At 42.1% G+C, this 22596-nt stretch overlaps 2 protein-coding genes across 10 annotated transcripts in view; one reads left to right on the top strand and one right to left on the bottom strand.

Moving 5' to 3' along the window:
* scap (SREBF chaperone) overlaps positions 1-4104 on the top strand; it is a 37679-nt gene extending 33575 nt beyond the window's left edge. For all 8 annotated transcript variants that reach the window (XM_085292531.1, XM_085292530.1, XM_085292532.1 and 5 more), the window contains one exon: positions 213-4104. In XM_085292531.1, coding sequence (XP_085148657.1) covers positions 213-458 — 246 coding nt within the window. In that variant the 3' untranslated portion in view covers positions 459-4104. The remainder of the gene's footprint in view (positions 1-212) is intronic.
* A 2-nt stretch (positions 4105-4106) lies between these two features.
* Positions 4107-21322, bottom strand: ptpn23a (protein tyrosine phosphatase, non-receptor type 23, a). 2 transcript variants are annotated; one of them, XM_085292522.1, is made up of 24 exons: positions 21109-21322; positions 19049-19123; positions 18148-18275; positions 17673-17749; positions 16229-16278; positions 16008-16139; positions 15829-15909; positions 15611-15742; positions 15467-15514; positions 14097-14153; positions 13789-13847; positions 13625-13704; positions 12441-12555; positions 12263-12328; positions 11892-12037; positions 11040-11357; positions 10402-10556; positions 9970-10301; positions 7281-9801; positions 6889-7073; positions 6680-6784; positions 6315-6453; positions 5881-5994; positions 4107-5420 (listed from the first exon to the last, which is right to left on the bottom strand). In XM_085292522.1, the coding sequence occupies exons 1-24, from the start codon at positions 21190-21192 to the stop codon at positions 4845-4847; spliced, it is 5775 nt and encodes a 1924-aa protein (XP_085148648.1). In that variant the 5' UTR covers positions 21193-21322; the 3' UTR covers positions 4107-4844. The 2 variants fall into 2 exon arrangements, with proteins under 2 accessions (XP_085148648.1, XP_085148649.1); XM_085292523.1 differs by having other exon boundaries at positions 21113-21322.
* Between the last annotated feature and the right edge of the window lie 1274 nt (positions 21323-22596).

Here is a 22596-nt window from a genome sequence, read left to right as displayed (position 1 = left end):
CATATTCAGTGTGATAGTACTCGGCTGTGTCTCTATATCTGACAGACACTAAAGAAACTCTCCTTAGTCATCACAAAAAGCTTTCCAAAAATGTCCTGATTTCTAATCCTTTACATGATAAGCTTAATTTCTCAAGAATACAAACAGTAGTTGGAGCCCTTAAAATGCGTTACACAGCAGTCTGTTATCAGCTTCTCTTTTCTTCCCACCAGGAGGTGGGTTGCGGGGCCAGTCTGGGTGTGATCTCAGAGTCTCTGCTGGTGACGGGGGGGCAGGGCTGCGTCTCCTTCTGGGACCTGAATTTCGGCGACCTGCTGCAGACGGTGTACCTGGGTCAGAGTAGCGACGGTCAGGGTGTCCGGCAGCTGCTGGTGCTGGACAACGCCGCCATCGTTTGCGACTTTGGCAGCGAGCTCAGCTTGGTCTACGTTCCCTCGGTGTTGGAGAAACTGGACTGAGAAGGGCTGGCAGCTATCAGTGGGAACAGTCAAAGGATCCAGTTTTTGCTTTGTTTCGTTGCTTCTGGCGTTTGGATGATGTGCGATCATTAGATACAAGACTATCTGTTTTAACAGGGAGGTGTTTTAAAGTCTGAATATCATGAGGAAAAACTGGCCGTTGAACCTACTGCGTTTTATCAGAGCCATCTTGCTGACGTTACGGAAGGTCACGAGTTTGGTTAAGGTTGGATTTTTCTCACTTGAAGGGAGCTCGCCAGTTCTGAGTTTGTGCTTTTTGTGCACGCACATTTGTTTTTGCAGATCTGCCCTCTATGCTGCTCACACAGGGCGGGGGGAGGCTTGTGACCCCACCCACCCAGAGAGGAGGACCATAGAGCTCCTCTTTTTTGTTTTGTTTTCTTTCTTTTTAATATTCCTGCTGTGCCGTGCGCTCAACAGCGAAGTGCAGCCACAGAGAGCTCGACAGGTCCATCGCCTGCGGGGATGAATTGAGCGCGTGTGTGTGTGTGTGTGAGAGAGAGATTGATTGAATGAGTTTAGACCCTTTTTATAGTAAAACTGCTGAGAACAAAAGTTGATTGGTTATGTGTGCGTTTGTGTGAGGGAGAACCAATGATTACTGTATAAACTAAACCTCCAGAGGGGGCTGTTTTTATGTCTACATTTATTATTTATTAGCGATACTTTTTTTTTTTTTTCCCTTTTTGAGTAACAGTTTGTATATGAATGACTAATCACAACTTTTAAATAAGACCATAATAATGTGGAAAAGGTGACTTAAATGTAAGAAGGTGTTTATTTGTTTGGCAGCACTGGGCTTTTGGTTGTTTGTAACACTGAGGTGGAAACACGTGTGTTTGTAGATTTGGAGGCCGCAGGGAGGCAGAAAGGGTTCCTCCTTTACCCCATCCTCGGCCTCTGACTCTGGGGTTACTGATGCTGTATGAGGGGCTGCTTTTCCCCAGTGTGTTACACCTTCATCAGGCTACCTCCATTTTTCAAATAGCTTGAATTTTGGATGACTGATGTTGCTTTTTTTTTTTTTTTTTTTTTTTTTTTTAATATAAATGCATTCTATGCTTTAGAGAGTTTTTTTTTTTTTTTTTTTTTTTTTTTTTTTTTTTAATCACCATTTAGCCATAACTTGGTCACCTGATATCATTTTTAATCCACAATCTTTAATTCAAGCCACAAAGGGTGACACAACCTTGTCGACTACTTGGATCACGTTAGATATACTGTGTGTATATTTTTAGGTTTTGGTATGTTGTTGATGCACGCTTAAGCAGAGTTTGTCCTGAAACCTGTTCTTCTTTTCTTTCTTTTTTTTTTTTCTTTTTTTTTTTTTTCTTTTTTTTCAGCGACCAGTTGGTAAAAATCTGAAGGAAGGTAACAGTGAATGCATCCTGTCCCTAATTTTGCATAATACTAGTACATTTTAAAACAGTTTGCAGTATTGATGTTGGATTTTTCACATCAGGAATGGGTTTGAGATATAACCTTTTCAAAATTTGGACCTGACACATGTGACACTGTTCAGATAATCTTTTCCTGAAACACACGCAGTATTATATCACACATTTTTTAATTAAGTCTTTTTAATTGGACTAAACAGGAAATGTCAATAGTATTTTCAGTCAGTTTTTCCACTATTAGTCATACGGTTGCTCTCTGTCAGGTATGAATGTTTTCAAACACTTGCTAGACGCCTTAAGAAACCAGACAAAAGCAATGCATGTCAATCATTGTTTTGTAGTGTGTGTATAATATGAAGCTTCTGTCTGAACATCGAGTAAAGAGCCTTTTGTACTTATTCTGCACACAAGGTGAAAATCCTGTCAATACTGAAACTGTTAAATTCTTAAACTCAACAAGCCAAGTATTTATGAAAGCAATGCATTTTTCAACATTTAACCCCCTCGTTTTTGAGTCTGTGCCTGAACTTCACTTTTTTACTCTGGGTAGAAAGAATGCAATCCTGCAGGTTAAAGATTTTTCTCTGATGCCAACAACATCCACAGTGTCCAGAATGTATTTTCTCCCAGTTGTCATCTGTTGTTTCTCTGTATGTCCTGAATGTCGTCTCAGAAAATCCGTTAAAAGACCTGCACCTGATCCCTGCGGTCACAACACTAACTCCTTTCATCTCTAACCCTCTGATGTACAAGCTCACACACATTTTTAGGCACTTTGTTTTTGCAATTTCAGCTTGTATGCAGAAGAGTCGGATGTAACTGGACCTGCAGCGCTGTTAAACACGCACGTGACATATAGACTGCAGCGCTTGTTCCTCTCGGATGCAGCGACCAGAGTTTCTTTTCCAGAAACAAGCTGATGATTATCGTATGATTTTTTTTTTTTTATATATTTTTTTATTTTATTTTTCCAACTGTAGCATCAGTATTCACATTTCAACTTCTGAGACAAATGGCACCTCCATCACAGAGGCCAGTAATGTGATCTTGCTGCTGTGGCTGTTGATTTATTAGCTTTGTGGTTTTTGTTTAGTTGAAAGCTTTAGAAATGGGGGAATGTTTTGTTTTTTTTAGATTTCAGTTTCACATGTGTTTTCTAGAAATGTGAATTAAAGCTCAAGTTTGATATTTTGGGAACCTGTATTTGCTTTCTTGCAGAGTTAAATACTGCCGAATGTACACAGTGACTGGGTTAGCAACTCCAGTTAACTCTGCTTGCTGAGAAGTTGGTCTGAAAACTGCAGCACTGAGATGTCAAGGAATTACACTCTATATTCAAAGAAATTGTCAGAGCTAAAACAGCCGTTTTATCGTTGTACTATTCTGTGATCACAGGGGCTCTATGCTGAGGATATTTTAGTGTTGTAAAACAGAAATCTTACATTTCTAAAACGGTGAGAAATCGCCAAGTGTAGTGTTGCAGGCACAGTTCCTCAGAAATGTGACCCTGATTCTCTCATGCCTTAGTTTATCTGCACATAAACAGTTTCCTTTAACAGTGTTTACTAAATATCAAAGTCAAAAGGTCGAGAAATTATATATAAGAAAGACGAGAACTTGTGCCGTGTTACTCAAACGAAAACTTTGTGGCAGCATCAGTTTCCTCTGCCAGTAAGCGCGTACACACATTTTCTAAAATGTCAAACTATTCTTTTAAAGCTGAAGGATAGGAAGGTGGGTTGGTGTGGTGATTGAGTTGAGTCACTGCTTTTTCTGAATGTTTCTGTTTATAAAGATGAACTATGCCTTTAATTTTAGATCGCTTCATACCTTTCCGTCTCGTTTCAGCCGTCACGGCACCATATCAAGAATTTGTGGATGCAGCAGCGACCTTTTTAATCATTTAGGTTAAAATAAATCTTTAGCTGCATCCTCACAATGAATGGCAGAGATGTTGTGGGTCTTGTTTGATCCTCCTCCAGCTGCAAATACAAATCAGTGTAACATTTCTTACTTAATATTTTTTTTGTTTAGATTGCTGTAAAAAGCATCGCAGCACATAAACAAATGTAATCCCCAGGTGTTTTCCTCCCCCCCCCCATCCACTCCAGCCTTCTCCCCTCATTGGCTGGCTACAATCTACGCAGGCTGTAGTAACTTGTTTACTATTTTGTAACAGCGCAAAACTTTGTACTAATTTTCAAATAAAGAGGCTTTGATACCACAAAGGTTGACTGTCTACTGGATTTATTTCAGATTTTACAATAATGAATGATTAGTATCTTTTTTTTAATTCCAGAAGGACAATTTTTGTAATATTCTAGGTTTAAGATATTTACAGTGTTACAAAGAAAAATAATCAACTTGTTAAGACGTGCTGATTTGTATGCTCCTCTGTTAACATAAAAACTGAACTGTACGCACTGATTGAGTTGGGAGTGCCTCCACATGCCTGCAACTTCATCTTTTATTCCAGCCATTAAATAATCACAGAGCGGCCAAGCGATGTCACACCCTTGGCGATGCTTTGATGACCAACAGTGAGGCGCCTGTGAAGTGGAGTGCATGCTGGGATTTTTTTTTTATAAGATGAGCGCAGGTTTGGTGCTGGAAGAGCAGACATGCTTCCATCCACCACACACGTAAAAAGAAAAGCAGCAAAGAATGAAGATAATACCAACGAGTGCATAGTGTTCTGGTCCCAGAAGCCATCAGTGATTGAAGGAGAAGCAAGTGTTTTTAGTTTCAAGCCTCACACCCCTAAAGCAGTGCAAAGTACACATTTCAATCTTCAAAACTGAACCCTTACAATCTGCCACTAGGCACATCTTGGTAATCAACCACTAAAATATCTCCAAGCCAATTTGTTTTGTTTTCCTTCTTTTTAAAGCAGGATTAGAAAGCGCTATAGGCCATCACTGACACCTGGTGGTAGAGTGGGTGAAAAGCAGAAATCTATAGTTTCATCTCAACGCTTGCTGAGGCTCCAGAGGGGATCCAGGCTACTGAGCGGGTCGTCTCCTTCGTCCCCTCGAGTTCCGTGGAGACCCTGGCCTTCTGCCGGCTGCAGAAAGCTTTGTTTAGTCACCCGCTGTTTCCCTCGACCCACCCCGTCCATGGAGAAGGCTTCAGGCGTCAGCGAGGCCAGGAGCTCCAGAGATGAAGGAGCCGGTGCAGAGGAAGCAGGAGGAACACTGGGCGGAGCCTCTGGGACTGGCTGATGGTTGGGTGCTGGCAGAGAAGAAGGGGAAACGGCATCAAGCCCGTTGGGTGGTGGAGGAGAGGCAGTGGGCGAAGTGAGAGGCGGGCTTAAGGAGGATGGGGGCTGTGGATCTGTGGCAGGACAGAGATCCTGGAGCTGCTGGATGTCCCCCAGTGAGTCAAGAGCAGGTAAGAGAGGGCCGACCTGCTCCTCAGCCTCCATGCCTGCATCTGTGGTACTTGGAGGCCGGATGCTTAGTTTAGCGATGGTGGCTTGAATGGAGCTGATGGGCATGTCACCGCCGAGGACAATATCCTGCTGAGATTCCTGTCTCGGGTAAGGCTTCAGAAAAACAGAGAGAGGTGTTTAAGAAATACAAATGAAAGAAGTGATGCAGAGAAAAAAAAACAAATACCTTCAGTACCTCAACTAACCAGAACTCACAATTCATTGGGAACAATCAGGAGTGAAAAACTGTAAACAATTAGAGGGTTACAGTCAGATTAAAGTTGTGCAATTAGATGTGAGATGCTAGGGATTTGTTTTAAGAACCATTTCAGAAGTCCATGTCTAGAAATCTACAATAGAGGTGAGTAAAGTTTTGACTGCATAGCTCACAACACTGAACAAAATTGGCTCCAGTAAATATATGTATGTGACATTCTGTCACCTACAAGCTGCGTGGCTATGGTTTTTCAAAGGATTATTAATCAGCAGCAACATATCTTTCCCTTTATGGTGCTTTGTGAGCCACTAACCAGTTGAACTTATTTGAAAGGACAGTATAAGAAGAATGACAAACCTTTGTGGCTGCAGAGTTGGTGTTCTTGCTGCAGGTGGCGGTCGTGATGCCGTGGCGCTGAAGAACCTGCTCGGCGTGCTTCAAAACAGCCTCATAGCAAAACTTCAGGTGGAGCTGGAGGCAGACCGAAAGATGATATAAAGTGTGTACTATATGAAGAGCTATTCATCAGCAGTGCCTGATTCATGATGTACTTTGTCAGCATAGTCACATATTTCTACATTTAGGATTTTTGAGCAGCACTTTGCAAAGTGTTCTGTGCAACTCTTCATTTATTTCATAATGCTTAATTAAAATTTAGGTTTTAAACTCCTTGAAATGTACAATCAGCTTTTTCTGTTGTCTATATGTACATTTTTGCGTATTGCAACTTTAAACCTGCGACAACAAAGATCAATCCTAAACACAACATCAGAGTCCCATCTCTTTCTTACCTTCTCCTGTAGCATGTTCTTCCTCTGTTGTCTCATCTTCTTCACCAGCAGTGGAAGGTCTGGGATCCCATTTCCTGCCTCCAGCTCCTGAACAGCTGCATACAGCAGACAGAAGGCGCCAGTGCGTCCAACACCCGAGCTGAGACAAAAAGTGTACAGACTGATTAACAACAACTGAGATGCTAAAATGAATAACAAGGATCAAAACTTAGTTGGTCTTTTATCAGCAGGAAGCAAAAACAGTACACGTGTGTTATGTGTTGTCTACACTTGAAGGCTATGACCCGGAGGGCCAGGAGCATTTACATGCATTGAAGAAATTCCCTGTATGTAAATGGAATGGACAGCCACAGAAATACGCTCACCTGCAGTGCACAACAACAGGTGTATGTAAGGGTCTCTGGTGAAAGTAGTGTCCATGAACCTCTTGGATGAACCGCAGCAGATTGCTCTTGCTATCAGGAAGGCCCCTAATGGGATATGAAGAAATAATATTTGATGTACTTGCGTTGCACTGCCAGGCTGACTAAGAAAAGTCTTTATCTACAGTTTTTAATATAAAGAGATGACTTACAGCTCTGGCCAGGAAGTAAACTGGAGATGGACAACAGTCCGCTTTAGGCTTTGGTCACGGTACTGCAGACTGATCATGCGCTCCACGTGTGTTGGTGTCATCTTCTGTGTTGTTAGGCTGAGTGTTATTGGTCCCTGAGAGAGTTGCTGGCCACGCTCCGTTGGGAAGTAACGCCAAACCTTTCCCTGTGAGGATATGGAAAGATGTTAAACACACAAACAACAAAGTAAATTAATTTAATGATGTGTAGCTTAATTTATTTGAGAAAACAAAAAAAACAAAAAACAAACACAAAAAACTTTAAGTTCTCTTGTAAAAAACATTTTTACACACTACTGAAAAATAGTAATGTACAGATTATATACTTCCACTGTGCAAACTAAACTCTGTACCTTTTCCAGCTCCTGCTCCGAAACCAGCATAACAATCAGTGACACTTTCTGCTCATACACCATCAGCCAGAAATCTGCTGCTGTGCCGGTGAGCGGAGCCTGCGTGGCAATAAGGCGTGGGCAGTATGGTGACAGGTCTTCCACATAGCTAGCGTTAATGTAGTCATCTTTCCCTGACTGTAGCACCACACGGTTTATGTCATAGGGCATTACGTCCTGATGACGGTTCTTCATGGTGTAGCAGCGGGCAATAGCAATGGAAAGCTGGCGAGCATCTTTCTCCTGCTGGTCCTGTAGCTCTTTCCAGCGGGCATCCAGCACAGAAAGCCCTCCCTCATTCTCTGAGGGGTTCTCCAGGGAATCTACTTGGGCTCTGTAACGTTCTAGTTCACTGTGAAGGCGGGCGACACGCTCTGGGGCTTGGTATGGGTCACCCTGGATCAAGAGAACTCCCTGGGAGCTTTTCTTTCTACGCTCCCCATCCTGAGGGTCAGCTTTGGTGGGTTGGAGAACATTAGTGGGGGCCTTGGTGCCTCCCGGTTGGCTCTCTGGACTTGAGGACAGGAGGTCATCTGTGCTTGAGTTCTGTCGTTCAAACAGTGAAGTGGAGGAAGAAACAGCAGAGGGAGAGGGAAGAGTCGATTGGGCTGTGCCTCCAGGAGTCGGGGTTGTAGCGGGCCTCTGCTGAGGGTTCAGACCTAGAGAAGACGGACCTGGAGAGGGTGCAGGGGAGGGAGAAGGTGAAGGGGAAGGTGGGATACTGTTGGGTGGCTGTGATACTATAGGGCCTCCAGGAGTGGGCTGAATCATGTGCTGAGTAGGTGGGGCATGTATACCATGTGGGCCTATGGCAGTGGGTGGCTGTGGGGCACTTGAAGGTACATTAGGTCCTGGAGCTGGAGAATACATAGCTGAAGGCTGTGGATGTGTCATAGAAAGAGGAGCCTGAGGTTGTTGCGGAGCAGCAGGCTGTGGTGCCAGAGGCTGCTGAGGCATCATTGGCGCTGCTCCAGGGTAGCATACGCCCCCAGGATGAGGCAGCTGAGATTGGGGTTGGTTGGGCATCCGCATGGGCTGCTGCGGCATATTTGGCATGGGAGGCTGTCCAGGGTGATGGTGGTGCTGTGGGGGTAGTGTATTGGAGGGCATTTGAGGCATAGGCCCCCTTGGCAAGTGGCCCTGAGGACCAGGAACCATATGGGGTTGTGAAACAGGAGGCATCTGTGGGTGCATTGCAGAGTGAATGGGTTGGCTCGTTGAGGGCATGTAGTTTTGTGAAACCGGAGGCATCGGCTGACTTGTGGGGGGTGCTGGTGCTCTGGGACCACCTGGTATTTGCATCTGTGGGTGAGGCGGTATCTGCTGGGCACCGGGGGGCATGGAGACCTGTTGGTGCTGTGGTAGCATGTGTTGATGAGGGAGTGCTTGGGGCATCTGTTGGTTGGAATGGGGTGGGTAGGGTTGAGATACAGGGGGTGCTGCTTGAGAAGATGGGGGTCCTGGTGGGTGTGTAATCTGAGGTGGCCTTGGCATGGAGCCTGGCATCATTTGAGGGTGTTGAATATAGCCCTGTGGAGTCTGGTAGCCTTGGCCTCTTGGAGGCTTCGCCTGAAAGCCATTTTGTTGTGACTGTAGCTGACCTGGAAATGCCTGCTGGTACTGGGGAGGAACACCAGGCTGTTGGGGCATATATGGATGTGGGTAGGTTTGTTGGTTTTGAAGAGGATGAGAGCCAGGAACAGCCCTTGGTCCAGGCTGGTACCCCTGAGGGAGTGGTTGTCCAATTGGCTGGGGGTACTGCTGTGGATGCTTCTGCTGTTGGGACTGGGGAGTCTGGCCTATACCCGGAATGGGACCTGTCGGTTGGGGAACAAACTGGGGGTATGCCCCTATCTGTGGAGGCACAGTGTAACCAGCTGAGGCTGCAGGTGGGACAGGGTGGTGTTGTGTGGGGGTGTAGCTGGGTATAGGTGCCTGGATGCTGTCCACCGTGGTGGTTGAAGGTCGAACAGGGACAGGGGCAACATGGCCAGGTTGGGGAGCTTGAGGAGGGGGAGGCCGATAGCTAGGGAGCCCTGCCTGGGGTGGCATTTGTGGAGGCCTCTGTGGAGTCATCTGTGGTAGGGGCCCACGTGGCAGGGGTCCCTGTGCTGCATGAGTCCCTGCAGTAGGAAACTGAGCAATCCGTGCCAGGAGTTCTGGAGGTGGCAGGTTAGCAGGGAAGCATGGAAGACCAGCAGCTGAAGCAGCCGGCCAAGGCAGAGAGGTGCCACCCAAGTTAGCACCAGGTTGCATGTAGGCATCAGGACCCGGCAGATGTGCTGCAGTGCGAGGGAGGGAAGGAATATCAGGAGGCAGGCTGCGGAGATCCTCAGGCAGGTCACCTCCCAAGGCCAAGATGGCCGCATTGATCTGGGCCAGTTCTGGATCCTCTAGGCCAGAAGAGGTGGAGTCAACATCCTTTGGCTTAAGGGACGGCTTAGCTGCCGTCGGCCTCGCTGGTGGCTTTTTCTGGGTCTCTCTGAGGAACGGCCAACACAAAGAGGACAGCATGAAAAATCACAAATGTGGATAGCATTTGTCTTTTACAAGTAGTTATAAGTTACTACTACATGAAGTACTAGTGATTTGTTGACTATAATTAAAGTACTCAAAAAGCTTTAAAATATTATTCTAATGTCTTCCTTACTTTTCGAGTATGGGCTTCCTTTCCTCTGCCCTGGTCTGACACAGGGCCTTTGCCCTCTCCAGTAGACGTGATGCTTTAGCTTCCAGGTCATCGTAGAACTCTTTTCCCTCCTGTGATTTCTTCATCAGGTCCTCGTAGGCTTCATATGAGCCCACCAGTCCCTGGATAGTTGTGTTCCACTGCTGCTCAGTCTGGGTCAGGCTTTTCCGAACAGAAGCGTATTGAACATTGGCTTCGGTTAAAGCCTTCAAGATGTTTTCCTGCGCTGCGAGGTTCTGGTCGATGTATACCTTTACTTGTTCGTACTTCTTCAGCTGCTCCTCAAATATGTGCTGGAGAGACACAAGTTAATAAGTCTCTCACGACAGCATTTATTTAGCAACTTAAACAAATAACAGTGTAACGTGGTTGCAAATGTGTTTTGCCAAACACCTTCATGTCTGCTCGCTCCGTAGTGACGAGGGTGGATGTGATGTCATCCTGCTGGATGAGGTCACGTAGCTGTTTTTCCAAAGAGCTTCTCTGTTCCCTCATCTCCTGCACCTTTCCCAGGATCCGCTTCATGCACTGCAGACCTGCTACTTCCTCTGCACAGACACAGGTGCATGTACCGTATGTGTTTATATTCACAACTCAAACAAAATCATATTCACAGTTTGACCAGTTAAAAAATAAACAATTAAGCTGTAGGGTATCAAATAAGACATTGCTCACTATTTTCCGGCATTTTTTTTAAGAGAAAATAATTCCTTAGTCACCGGACAGTCAGCTGGCTTACTGATTTAAACTAATAAAAAAAATTAGCTACTAAAACATATTAAAACATATACTGGATTTTGTCATTTGACCTAAATCTTAAGACTTTCCATTATTCATTAATGCGCAGCCCTGACTGTAATGCTACAATAAAAGTAATATACAACTAGGTTTCATATTTATAGTAATTATCTAAACTTTTTAACTTTGAAGAGCAGAAAATCTTGGGTGACTTTAAATGACCCTAATGACTTTATCTGCTCTACTAAACCTTGCAAAATTACAGTAACCTCTCATTATCAAAAAGCCCTCACCTTCACTCAGCTGTGGCCGTGGCAGGGCTTCTCTCAGACTATCCAGTGGCCCCCCCAACAGACGCAGATTGCTGATGTGCAGGTTCATGGCCCGGTGGAGCTCCGTGTTGGTAAAACTGGCCTTCTCATGAGCCTCCATATACTTCTCAAGGTCTCTGCGGATTTCAGCCAGAGCCTGGCCCTGGGCAGCTGGGTGCAACTCACCCACAGCAGGGCCACCAACTTCCTGGAGGGCTCGCTCACCTGCTTCATCCACCTCTAGCACATCTCTGATCTCTTTCAGTGAAGACTCCACATCAGTAAAGACACCAGAGAGCACTGTGCAGGAGAGGACATGAATAGTCATGAAAATATTGCAAAAATTTGGGGGGGGAAATGTGGCTTTTAGTTATCAAGAGATCATGCATGCTTAATTTTGTACATGCATATTTGTGCAAACTATTATGGACACACACCACTCGCTAGGACAGTTAAAGGTCAGCAATATTTTAATGTTGTGACATGAAATAATCTTCAATTCAGCTTTGGATTTAATGAAGAGCTTTCACTTAAATAATTTGCTGTAGGGACAGCAAATTATTAATAATGACCCACAATTTCGCTGTTTGTCATCGGATGACCTACTCACTCAATTGCTTCAATTAGGAGACAACTGTTTCATAAGAATGTAGCTTTTCTAAATCAAAGTGTTTGATTAAATTATTGAGCACCAGCTGCTGTAGCTGGGAAAAACAATTCCAGCTGTTGAAATTCGAGGGTTTTGCGTCTTCACTGTGTAACCTCTGTGCACTCTCATAATAAAAGATAGCAACTGCAATTGTTAGGTCTGCTGTGCTTGCCTGTGGCACTCACCTTGCATGGACTGAATGAGGCTCTTGACGGTGTCAGGACGGACGCTGAGGGCAGCGCACTTCTCCATCAGGACTGGAGGAAGGTGGTTGTACATATCGAGGTTGTCTACAGACTCTGGCTCCAAGCCTAGAGAGTCCATGAACTGCCTGTAGAAGGAGGAGGCAATAACAGTTACCTAATACTGCAACAGAATCTTTAAAACAAAACCCTAGTATTTTAAGTACTTTAGTATTTAATGTGGGTATAGATTAAAAGTTTTGCTGTACCAAGATTGGTTCTTATTTAAAATTCAACTGGGGGAAAGAGAGATATTGAGTAAGCCTTAGTTCGTTTACCACTTGAATGCAAAATTAATGACACATCATACTCACTCTAGTGTTTCATTCTTGCTTTCAATCTTAGCCATCACATCCCTCAACAGCTTGGCCTTTTCTTCACTGAAAAAAAAATACATAAGATATAAAAATGAAGATGAATAACGTACTAAAATATGATTGCGGATATTTTCCCATTTCTAGGATGAACTTGACATCCACAGAGGGAGCCTACCTGTACAAAGAAGAGGCTTCGTGGGCAGCCATGGGCACCAGTTTGGCAAAAAGGTCTGGTCCAGTGACAGTCGGGTCGGTGGGATTGACCGGCAGAGCTTTCACCAGAGGAGCACCTAGAAAGACAAAAAACATTTATGTAAAAGCGCAGATGAGCATAAAAGGAGAGCATGTAACCAAATGCATTCAAAAGAAGAGACTACTGTCATTTTACTTTTTAGCATCACTTGTACCTAATTTTACTCTTACATCCCAAATGTGGGGCAACTTGATTCAACAAACATAAGTTTGTCTTAATGAAATAAAAATATTCACAAAAAAAAAATCTTTGGTAACATCTCAAATCTGAATATTTAAGAATGTCTGCAGTATTATGACAGAGTAAATCACTTACTTTGGTTATGGGAAAATTAACCAACCAAGAAAAAGCAGTTTAATCAGTCAATAAAGTAGACTGATACCCCAACGTAATTTGAAAAAACTGCTTGGCCACTGGTCTGTTTCAAAACAGAGAATCATGTTCTGCCCTCAAAACATCACTTTATTGCATTTAGTCATTAGTAGTTATTAAACTTTCATTCTGTCTCTCTCTGCTTTCTGCTCTTTCCTATCACCTCAAACTGGTCGCAGCAGATGATTGGTTCTGCTGGAGGTTACTTCCGGCGAGTTTTCCCCCCATAGGGGGTTTTCTAATTGTTGAAGTTTCTTTCTAAAATTGTGGGATCTTCTCCCTACAATAAGAGCACCCTGAGATGACCGTTTGTGAATTTGTGCTATATAAATAAAATTGAACTGAACTGAACATAATTCAATTAATTGACGGCTTATTTCTCAAAAAGGGCCTAATCTAGAATAAATGGTTGTCAACTTTTGCATTTAAATATAAAAACTGGCTAATATTAGCTTTGACTGTGCATTACTGTTGGCCAAGCATAACATGACATGCAAAACTACTTTAGAAACTACATATACATTAAAATCCATGAATTTTACTTAGTGAAACTTGATGATTAAAATAATTATATCCAAGGAAAACAGAAAACAAAGGCACGACACCAGGATAAAAATGAAGGAAGATATACAAAAACATATTCATACACAGTGTATACATATTTGCAACACCCTATATGCAAAACCAGCTTTGCATGTACTGACTGAGCGAAACATACTGATGCTTCCTGTTACCTTTTACAGAGGCTAGAGTCTCCAGAGACGGAACAGTCTCATGATAAATGAAATCATTGTCCTTTTTGGCAGAGTTAAACCTGCAAGGTCAAAGAAAAAAAAAGCTCAAAAACCGCTGATGATCATGAAGTGGCCGTAACTGTTAACTAAGAGTTTTTGCTCACTTTCCACCGATAACATCCATGGTGAACTTCAGGGCCTCTTGCACGCTGTCAGGTTGTCCCTGGTTGTAGTAGGATAAAAGGAGAATTCAGAACGAGTGATTGAACATCTTTTTTCTAAATCACAGAGTGTGTTTCCAGTAATAGGAGGTCTATGCATCTGTATGATGCATGTCTGCAAAGACAACTTCAGAAAATTTGATTCTCCCAAAAACATTTGAAGTTCAAGTGTGAAAACAGTTCAAAGAAAGTTCAAGTCACACTAAAACGACCTAAGCATGGATTGCCGGGAAGGTAGAGAGAAGTAGTACCTTTGCTAGTTTGACGGCTTCATTGAGTTTGTCCAAGGAGCTCTGCAGGTAAGCCAACTGTGGGGGAAAATGAGCATTTAAGCCATTTAACCGACAGAAAAATAAACATGACTCAACAAAACTAACTAAGAAACTGGTCAAACTAACTGAAACAGTTTTACCTCTAAAATTTAAAATAAAACTAACCATTGTGACACTCAAATGTCATGTTTAATTCAGATTAAAAGAAACTATTCCCTTATTAGTACCAAGAAGGAAAGAGTTTCTTTCCAGTTTCCCAGGATGTCAGGAAAGGGTACATGTCACTAATGTCACTAGTTCCTGGTGGCAGGATGCCAGTAAGACAGGAAGAGTCTTCATTCTTACATATTTGTTTTTAAACATAAATAAATCTATGAGGTAACATAACCACTGTGCTCTAATGTGCCGCCACCAACCCCCACAAACCAAATGTTAGTCATAGGTATTGGTTTGTTAATAGTGTGATATTTTCTCATTTTCACATTCTTACTAAGATTAAGATAAAGAATATCCTATTACCTCCTGAGAACAGTGGAAAAAAATGTCACGTCACTGTCTTTACAGTTAGGCTAGTTCAGCTGCATACTAGCCCAGCTTTATACGCAGCATACAGACATGTTAAAAAAAAAGGTCAAAGAGTGTATTTCAAGAAATGCAAAACAACAGTTTTTTAAGCGATGACGAGCTGGCATTTTTAGAGTTCTTGCCACTCAAAGCACTATGAGCTGTGTGCACTTTAACCACTTTAAAATCACCAACAACCAAATAAGAGTTCGTTGAATGTGGGAGGAAGCCACAGTGTTCAGAAGAAATTCATACAGGCATATGGTGAACAGGAAAACACCACACAGAAAAGCCCCGTTTGATATGAACCCAGGACCTTCCTGCGTTCAGGCAACATTGCTAACCACTGAACCAGCTCGCCACTCAAAGATTTGCAGCACCAGGTGGGCTTCCATACGTGTGCTAACCAGGAAAAACCAACTTAGGCGAAAGATCAGACCACAGCGGACTCACTATGTTGATGTGGCTGTAAGGAAAATGATCAGCTGGAAACCCTCAATTTGAGCAATACATGTGCATTAGTAGAGATTATAAGACAAAAATACCCTTTCTAATCTAGTTAAAGAAAAAATACTTGTTTGTCTTTATTTCAGTTGAACTGTTAGACAATTAAATGTATTAATAACATTAGAAAATGGGAAAATTTTAAAATTATATCAGCACTAATTCCTCTCGTGGGATTTTTAATCATATCAGTAGCAATGCAGCAAAATATGACTGCACAAATATAAACCACAGCACCCTGACAGTGGAAAATAAATAATGCATCTGTGTGTTGGTCCTACCCGTTCTCCATACTTCTGCTGCTCCTCTGCCTGTTTTCCCATATGAAGCTGTTGAGAGAAGCGAAAGCAATTACTGAGACCAAACTCAGCACACACAAACAAGTGCATACATGTAGGGAACTAATTTGCCCCATAAACACTCACATGCGCGATAGAAGCAAAGTAATAAATCTTCATCTGAACCAGTTTCTTCCAGTCTTTCTGGATCTTTCCCAGCATGGAAGCCGTCTCCGAGTTCTCCAGAGCCCTGCACGCTTCTTTGTAGTAATCCACCACCTGTAGCAACAGGGCCGCAGTTATTAGCATTTAATATTAAAATTAATGATGACTATATGATTCATATTTAATGGTAAGAAGTCAACCTGAGCACTTATGCGAGCAACCAGGAAACTCTTCCTGTTGTCCAACATGGACTTCTCCAGAAGACATTCCTGAGCCTGGCCCTGCGAGAGGGACCAAGGTTAAGGACACTCATTTGTTTTGTGTGTGTGTGTGTGTGTGTATTTTAATCTATGCATGCGCATGTAGGTGTGTAATCTACCAGCATAAGGTTGATGTTGAGGTTCAGAATCTGGTGGCTCATATCCACACTGAAGTTGTGGCTGAAATGGTCTCTCAGGTAGGAGAAGGCTCCTGCTGAGCACTGGAAATGAGTGCAGGACACCTTCATCCCCTAAAAATGAAACAGAAAGAGTCAGTGGGACTGTGTGAGCAAACAAAATGGCCAGAATTACTCTGCGCCCATGTATGTGTCTCTCTTACCTCCTCAGATACCCTGTTGTCCATGGCTCCCAACATGGAGTGCAAGGCCCCTGCAGACAATCCACAGATAAGTTTGGTGGAATTTGTAGGTTTTGTTGTTCACATTCAGTAAATAATTGGCATTTAAGCTGAAAATTATCTGAATTTCTCCGCATTGTTCTTTAAAGGAAGTGATTTGTGTGACACGCTCAATAGTGGCATGCCCCTACAGCATATACAATATGGTACTGAGGGGTTTCATGTACATATTTAACATTAACTTCTGAAAATCTCCAACACCCTGAAGAAAAAGCGATTGTTTGTGTCAACCATAGAATTCTGAAATAACACAAGTCAAAGCTAACACAAGTAAACACAAAATGCAGTTTCTAAATGAAGGTGTTTATTATTAAGTTATTATGTTATGACATAAATTAAAATGGTAAATGGCCTGTATTTGTATAGCGCTTTACTAGTCCCTAAGGACCCCAAAGCGCTTTACACATCCTGTCATCCACCCATTCACACACACATTGACACACTGGTGATGGCAAGCTACATTGTAGCCACAGCTGCCCTGGGGCGCACTGACAGAGGCGAGGCTGCCGAACACTGGCGCCACCGGGCCCTCTGACCACCACCAGTAGGCAACGGGTGAAGTGTCTTGCCCAAGGACACAACGACCGAGACTGTCCAAGCGGGGGCTCGAACCGGCAACCTTCCGATTACAAGGCGAACTCCCAACTCTTTGGAAAGCTGAGTTTCGCCTGCCACACCTGTTCTCAGTCAAGACATCACTTAAGTAGGCCCTGCCTGACAAAGTGGAGCAGACAAAAAATATAATGAATTCTGCTGTCTACCAAAAAATCCTGAAGGAGAATGTCAAGCCATCTGTTTGTGACCTCTAGCTGAAGCGCACTTGGCTTTTGCAGCAGGACAATGATCCAAAACATATCAGCAAGTTTGTTTCTGAATGACTTGAAAGAAAAACCAAAATGAAGACTTTGGAGTGGCCTAGTCAAAGTCCTGACCTGAATCTGACTGTGATGTTGTGGCACGACATTGAAAAGGCACTTCATGCTTGAAAACCCTCCAATGTGTCTGAATTACAACAATTCTCCAAAGATGCTTCGACAGTGTTGTAAAAGACTCATTGTGAGTTATTGCAAACGCTAAATTGTAGTTGTTGGTGCTAAGTTATTATGTATTGGGGGTAATCACTTTTTCCCACAGGGCCATGTAGCTTTGGATTTCTTTTCCCTTAATAACAAACACCCTCATGGATGAAGCTCCATCTGATTAAAATATAATTTAACAAATACTACAGTACTGAGCAAGACAGCATCGGACGTTCCAATCAATTGCTTTCATGTTTTTCATTTTTTGTTTTGTTTTTTTAAACTGACATGTTCAGATGCGGTTAACTGTTACAGTTTATTACTATTATTGACTCTAAGTGACTCACCCAGATTGTACAGGATGCAGGCTTGCTCATAGCTGATGTCATCATGGGTGACTGTTTTTCCAGAGAAAATTTCAGTCCTGTTTTCCAAAGAAAATAGAAAAGTATTTTTAAAGAGAATCAAATGCCTGAACAATATCATATATTATTGATTTCTAAACCATAGTATTAGAATGACACTGTATTCATAGACACTACAGAAAAAACACTGAAGGACTGCATTAATTAAATGCAGTTGAATTAAGTCTAAATTAGAATTTAGCAGTACAGGTTCGCACGCCTAATGTCAGTTCATTCATTCTATCCACATCCCAACATTCAGCAACTAAGCCAGTGTGCTGACACTGCTCTCTACGAGCAAGCTGCAGTGAGTGTGTCTCTAAAATAAGCTTCTCTGGTGTTCAGCAGTACAGACTGCAGTTGGATGGGTATGTGTAAACACTCCATACAGTTTCTGTGGATTCCTGTGTGTTATTACCATGAGATGGGTACTGCAGCCTCCTGGCCGGTTCCCATGGGCACCCGGCTCTGCAGATAATGCAGCTGGCCAAAGTACTTCCTCAGTGTGCTGCATCCCTCGAAATCCCTCGTCACATTCACTGCGCTCTGCGAAGCAGACACAAACATTGTGTTTCTGTTGTGTTTAATCAGCTACAAAAATCATTACTCTTGCAAAGACGCTGTGACCCAGCCCAGCGATGAATTATGTAACAATGGGTTTCAGTGCTTAATGCTCAGAATTTATCATTTTCCTTGGCAACACTTCAAAAGGCCTCATTATGATATGATTGATAACTTGTATCAGAATGTTTTGTATTGAAAATCCCTGTCCACATGGAAATACTACTATTAATGTAAAACTGCACACATATGACTATACATGATGATCTTAACCTCATCACAAAACAGACAGTTTGTAGTTGTGATGCACTGGATGGAGGTTTCTTTTACTATCTGGTTGGGATTGTCAGCGTTAAGGTTAAATATTAATGACTTTACGTGATAACCAAGTTTATTCATCACAATTTTATTTACACAGTCCTTTCAAGGTGCTTTATAGTGAACAGTATACACCTTGCAGTGTTAGAGAGAGAATCCCAATAATCAAAAGATCCCCTGTGAAGAAGCACTTAGCAATGGTGGGAAAGAAGAACTGTCAACAGAACACGGCGTCCTGCAACAAACACTATAACCCCGGCAATATCCCAGTAAGGACTCATAGCCGTATGTGAACTATGCCTGGAAGTTGGGAACACTTAATTTCAGGTACAAGGAGATGCCTAAAAGTGAATTCCACTATATTCAATAGCAACCCACATAACGATGGACAAGTCCGAGTCACAGAAATCTGACTGAGAATACTTTGACACAGTGCTCACCTGCCGCAGCGTCTCCAGTTTCTTCAGCTGTTCGTTGTAGTTGTCCGGATTCTCTCCATAGTTCTTCAAGATGAACTAGAGAAAAAGAAGCAGAAGCAAGAAGTAGGTGAATGTGCTGCTGAAACTCAGGTAAAAACCAAATTAAATGAAGGGTTAAATCCTAATAAAGAAATAAAATATCATCTCTAATACTGAGGGTTAAATTCTTTAGAAAAAAAAATTCAAATGTCTTTGAACTGGGGCTCATAACTCATTATGTTAATCTTTAGTCTTGAGCATAAGCCAAGCATTTAGACTCTTGGAGCTTCAAGACTTCCCATCATGCTTTGCCAGGACTCACACTGTCCCCCATAAGCACTACAATAAGCTTTAAGCTACTACCGTAATTGTCAGGTCAGGAGGTAAACAGCCCTGCAGATACTCATTCTTCTACTAGTGCTTTTGTTTCAATTTTAATTCAATCATGGAAAGGTCACAATGACAAAGCAAGAAGACAGGCACAGTCACGTTGTTACTCCTTCAGGCCAAATATGTGCTGTTGTGCATTAGTTTGGGGTAAACAGAGAAAATGTTGGTATTTTAGATACATTTTAAAATAATGTTGTTCTGATCGACTACCCCTTATTTAAAGGCTACACTTTTAAGGCCAATAAAAATAATAAAATAATCATTCTTAGTATTTTTTAAGAAAACACTCTGTCGTTAAATTAAATCAAAATAAATCTTCCTATTACCAAAAAGAATTACTAATAAGAAAGTCTGAAACTGCATCTCCACCTCCACAGTGGCTAAAAATATACTCCACACCATGTATGAACTGAATCCTTGGACCTAAAAGGATGTCTGGATCCAGATCAGTTTGTGACATTTTTGTGGAAACATCAAGATAACATCTCTCGAATTTGCTTAGATAAATCTGAAATACATTTGTGAAACTATGATCCCACAAGTGCAATTTTGTTCTCTGTGCCATAACGATTTGCTAACAAACAAACCAAACCAACCATATAACCCCTCTGATTATTGTATTTAGTCATGAGGACAAAGTCCTTTTACGTGCACGAGGAAGAAGTTAGGGAAGACAAATGAGTCACCAGATAAAGATGATACCAGCTTTAATAAGCAGTCAAATGATCTGGAGTTTAAATATCCCAGATGAGTTTTGGAAGCAGCAGGCCTAAAAAAAAATCCGTTAATATTTAATTTTCTTTTTTTCAAGCTAAGAGCGAAATCCCTTTTTGACACCATACAGGAATAGGCTCTTCTAACGCCCAATGGGAAAAATAAAGCTTGGACGCTCACATAAACAAGGTTTTCTCCCAGAATGGATTTGAAAGCACCAAAAAAAAAAAGGGCCCGAAACTCTTTCTTTTTTCCTATTTTTTAAAGAGTTATTATCTTCCATATTTGTCCTCTACAATTTTGTTTGTTTCTGTTTTTAAATGCCTTTATTTGTTTTTAACATGCGCTACATAACAGGATAGCCCATCTTTCTTACGGTTAAGGTAAGAAGTAGCGTCACAGGTTTAGTGACAACTTTCCCTGTGTATTTCGTTATAGAAGCTTATGTAAACCCGTGTTTATTATTAAGCAGGCTGATAGTTTGAATAGTACAAACTGCTCCGCTCGCTCAGGTGCATGTGACAATGAGATCATTGTTTATTATTCTCATGTCGGAAGGCTGACTCGAGGCGTAGGAGTCCTAGAAATACTCACATATGCCTTTCGCGTTGGCAGTATTTTGATCGATTCCTACAAAGCTAGCCACTTAGCTGAAAGCTAAATATCAACTTGAGTTTTTAGCTTATTACCAGCTAGCAAGCAGCTTGCTAACGTTAGCAAACAAAGGCAGTGAGCAGGAGGGGTTTGCCTGACACAGACCTTTGCTAGCACGTCAGCTACCCGTTCTGGAAAAATCTTTTACCCTCGACAGGTAGCGACAACTGTTGCTTTGAGTTATGGCTAGCGGTATCCACTTGACAAGGTTATCCCTTCGTTCATAATCCTTGTTAATTGACTTTCGACCTCAGCCCTGTTGCTCCACTCCCCACCCAGCTCACCTGCCTCACGGACGGGCTGAACTGGAACTCCCCAGCCTCTTTCAGATCCAGCCAGATCATCGGCATCCGGGGGACCGCCTCCATCGCGGCCGAATCTACACGGAGCTCTCAGTCGGTGCGATGTCAAAATCCCGCTGACGAATTTGTGGACGTTAACGGTTTTCCTGAAGATAGCTTTTCCCCCCAAACAACTGTGTCATGTATCCATTTACACTTCAACCGGAAACTGGAAACACACGTGACGTAGGCCTTCGATATGCTTGTGAGCGTTTCTGGGAAATGTAGTTCCTGAAGAAACTAGACTTAGGATATAAATCACACTGGAAAGTAGCTAACGTATAATTTTATTATACAGCCACAAATTTAAAACATTTACAACTAAATATTTTATAGGAAAAAAGTGAACCCAATATAATTGATTTTCTTGTGTCAGAAGAAATGAGAAAGATACAAATCGCCATAGCAAGAGTGAAATGTTTTTGTTATACTTTTAAAACTTTAACCTAAATCAAATCTTTTTTTAATAATATATTTATATTATGTAAAGCTAATTGGTTAATGTGGTCATAGTTTTTAACTTCTTAGTTTTTAATTTATTACAGTAAATTAAAAACTACAACTGCACACTCATGTCTTTAAACTAATTGTTTAATTAAACCATAAGGATTATTTGTTAAGGAATGGTTTACCATGATACTCTTTTTTTAAATGTTGAGCAGCCTATTGGTTATTTTATTTTCAGCACTTCACCAATGAGTGAATGATTCTCCTGGAGAGAACAGTAGTGCATATTGGGCTGCAGATGCTGGGGATCATAATGTCAGAGTTCTAAAAACAACTGGGTCACAGCCTGGGGCAGCTGTTACAGATTAATTATGGAATAATATTTAGCCTAATCCATAATAAGATGCATGTGCATACTCGTCTACCTCCATGGAACACTGATTGTTTTGGCTTTACAGACATTAGAGTTAAAATTATGCAAACTGGCAATGAAGTTCTAAACAGTAAACAGCGTCACCTGTTAAAAAGGTTTTTCTGGGAACTAGTGGCAGTTTTTGAAGGCGCTGTGTATTTATTGCATGTTCACACGATCTCTGCATTTTAAAATAAGTGGAGAAATTGGAGCTTTCACCTTTTTATCTTTTTAAAACAGCCACATCCGGGATCATTTATATTTATGAATTAAAGGACTGCTGCTAATGAAATGGGGCAGACCCATCTCCTCTCCTAAAGTAAAGCCGACTGTGTGAGTGAAAGTTATGATCATTTACATTTCTGTTACCGTGGAGTGTCAGCTTTGGCTGATAAGCTGTCATATTTGCGGCAGTGTATGAGAGAGAGCTGGAAACTCCCTAGTCTGTGACAAACTCATACATCATTTCCTTCTTGTAATTACATGAAAAAGAAAAACTTATGCAAGAGGGCTTTTTTTTTAGCCTGTAGGTTATGTTTATGGTAAATCTGAGATCTAGATGGTGACAGGAG

The sequence above is a fragment of the Mchenga conophoros genome, linkage group LG11 (genome assembly GCF_057382185.1).
Source record: "Mchenga conophoros isolate Kocher_MC1m ecotype Shallow Benthic linkage group LG11, M_conophoros_male_GT1.1, whole genome shotgun sequence".
Lineage (NCBI taxonomy): Eukaryota > Metazoa > Chordata > Actinopteri > Cichliformes > Cichlidae > Mchenga > Mchenga conophoros.
Note: the sequence above shows the minus strand (reverse complement) of the source record. Positions and strands in the feature narration are given on the sequence as shown.

What these genes read in the sequence shown, in the direction of transcription:
- ptpn23a (XM_085292522.1), bottom strand. Translation starts at nt 21,192, where the DNA reads ATGGAGGCGGTCCCCCGGATGCCGATGATCTGGCTGGATCTGAAAGAG. An exon ending in CGGAGCGAGCAGACATGAAG is followed by an intron (nt 10,302 to 10,401) that starts GTGTTTGGCAAA and finishes GTGTCTCTCCAG; the next exon opens with CACATATTTGAGGAGCAGCT. An exon ending in CCAACTCTGCAGCCACAAAG is followed by an intron (nt 5,421 to 5,880) that starts GTTTGTCATTCT and finishes GTTTTTCTGAAG; the next exon opens with CCTTACCCGAGACAGGAATC.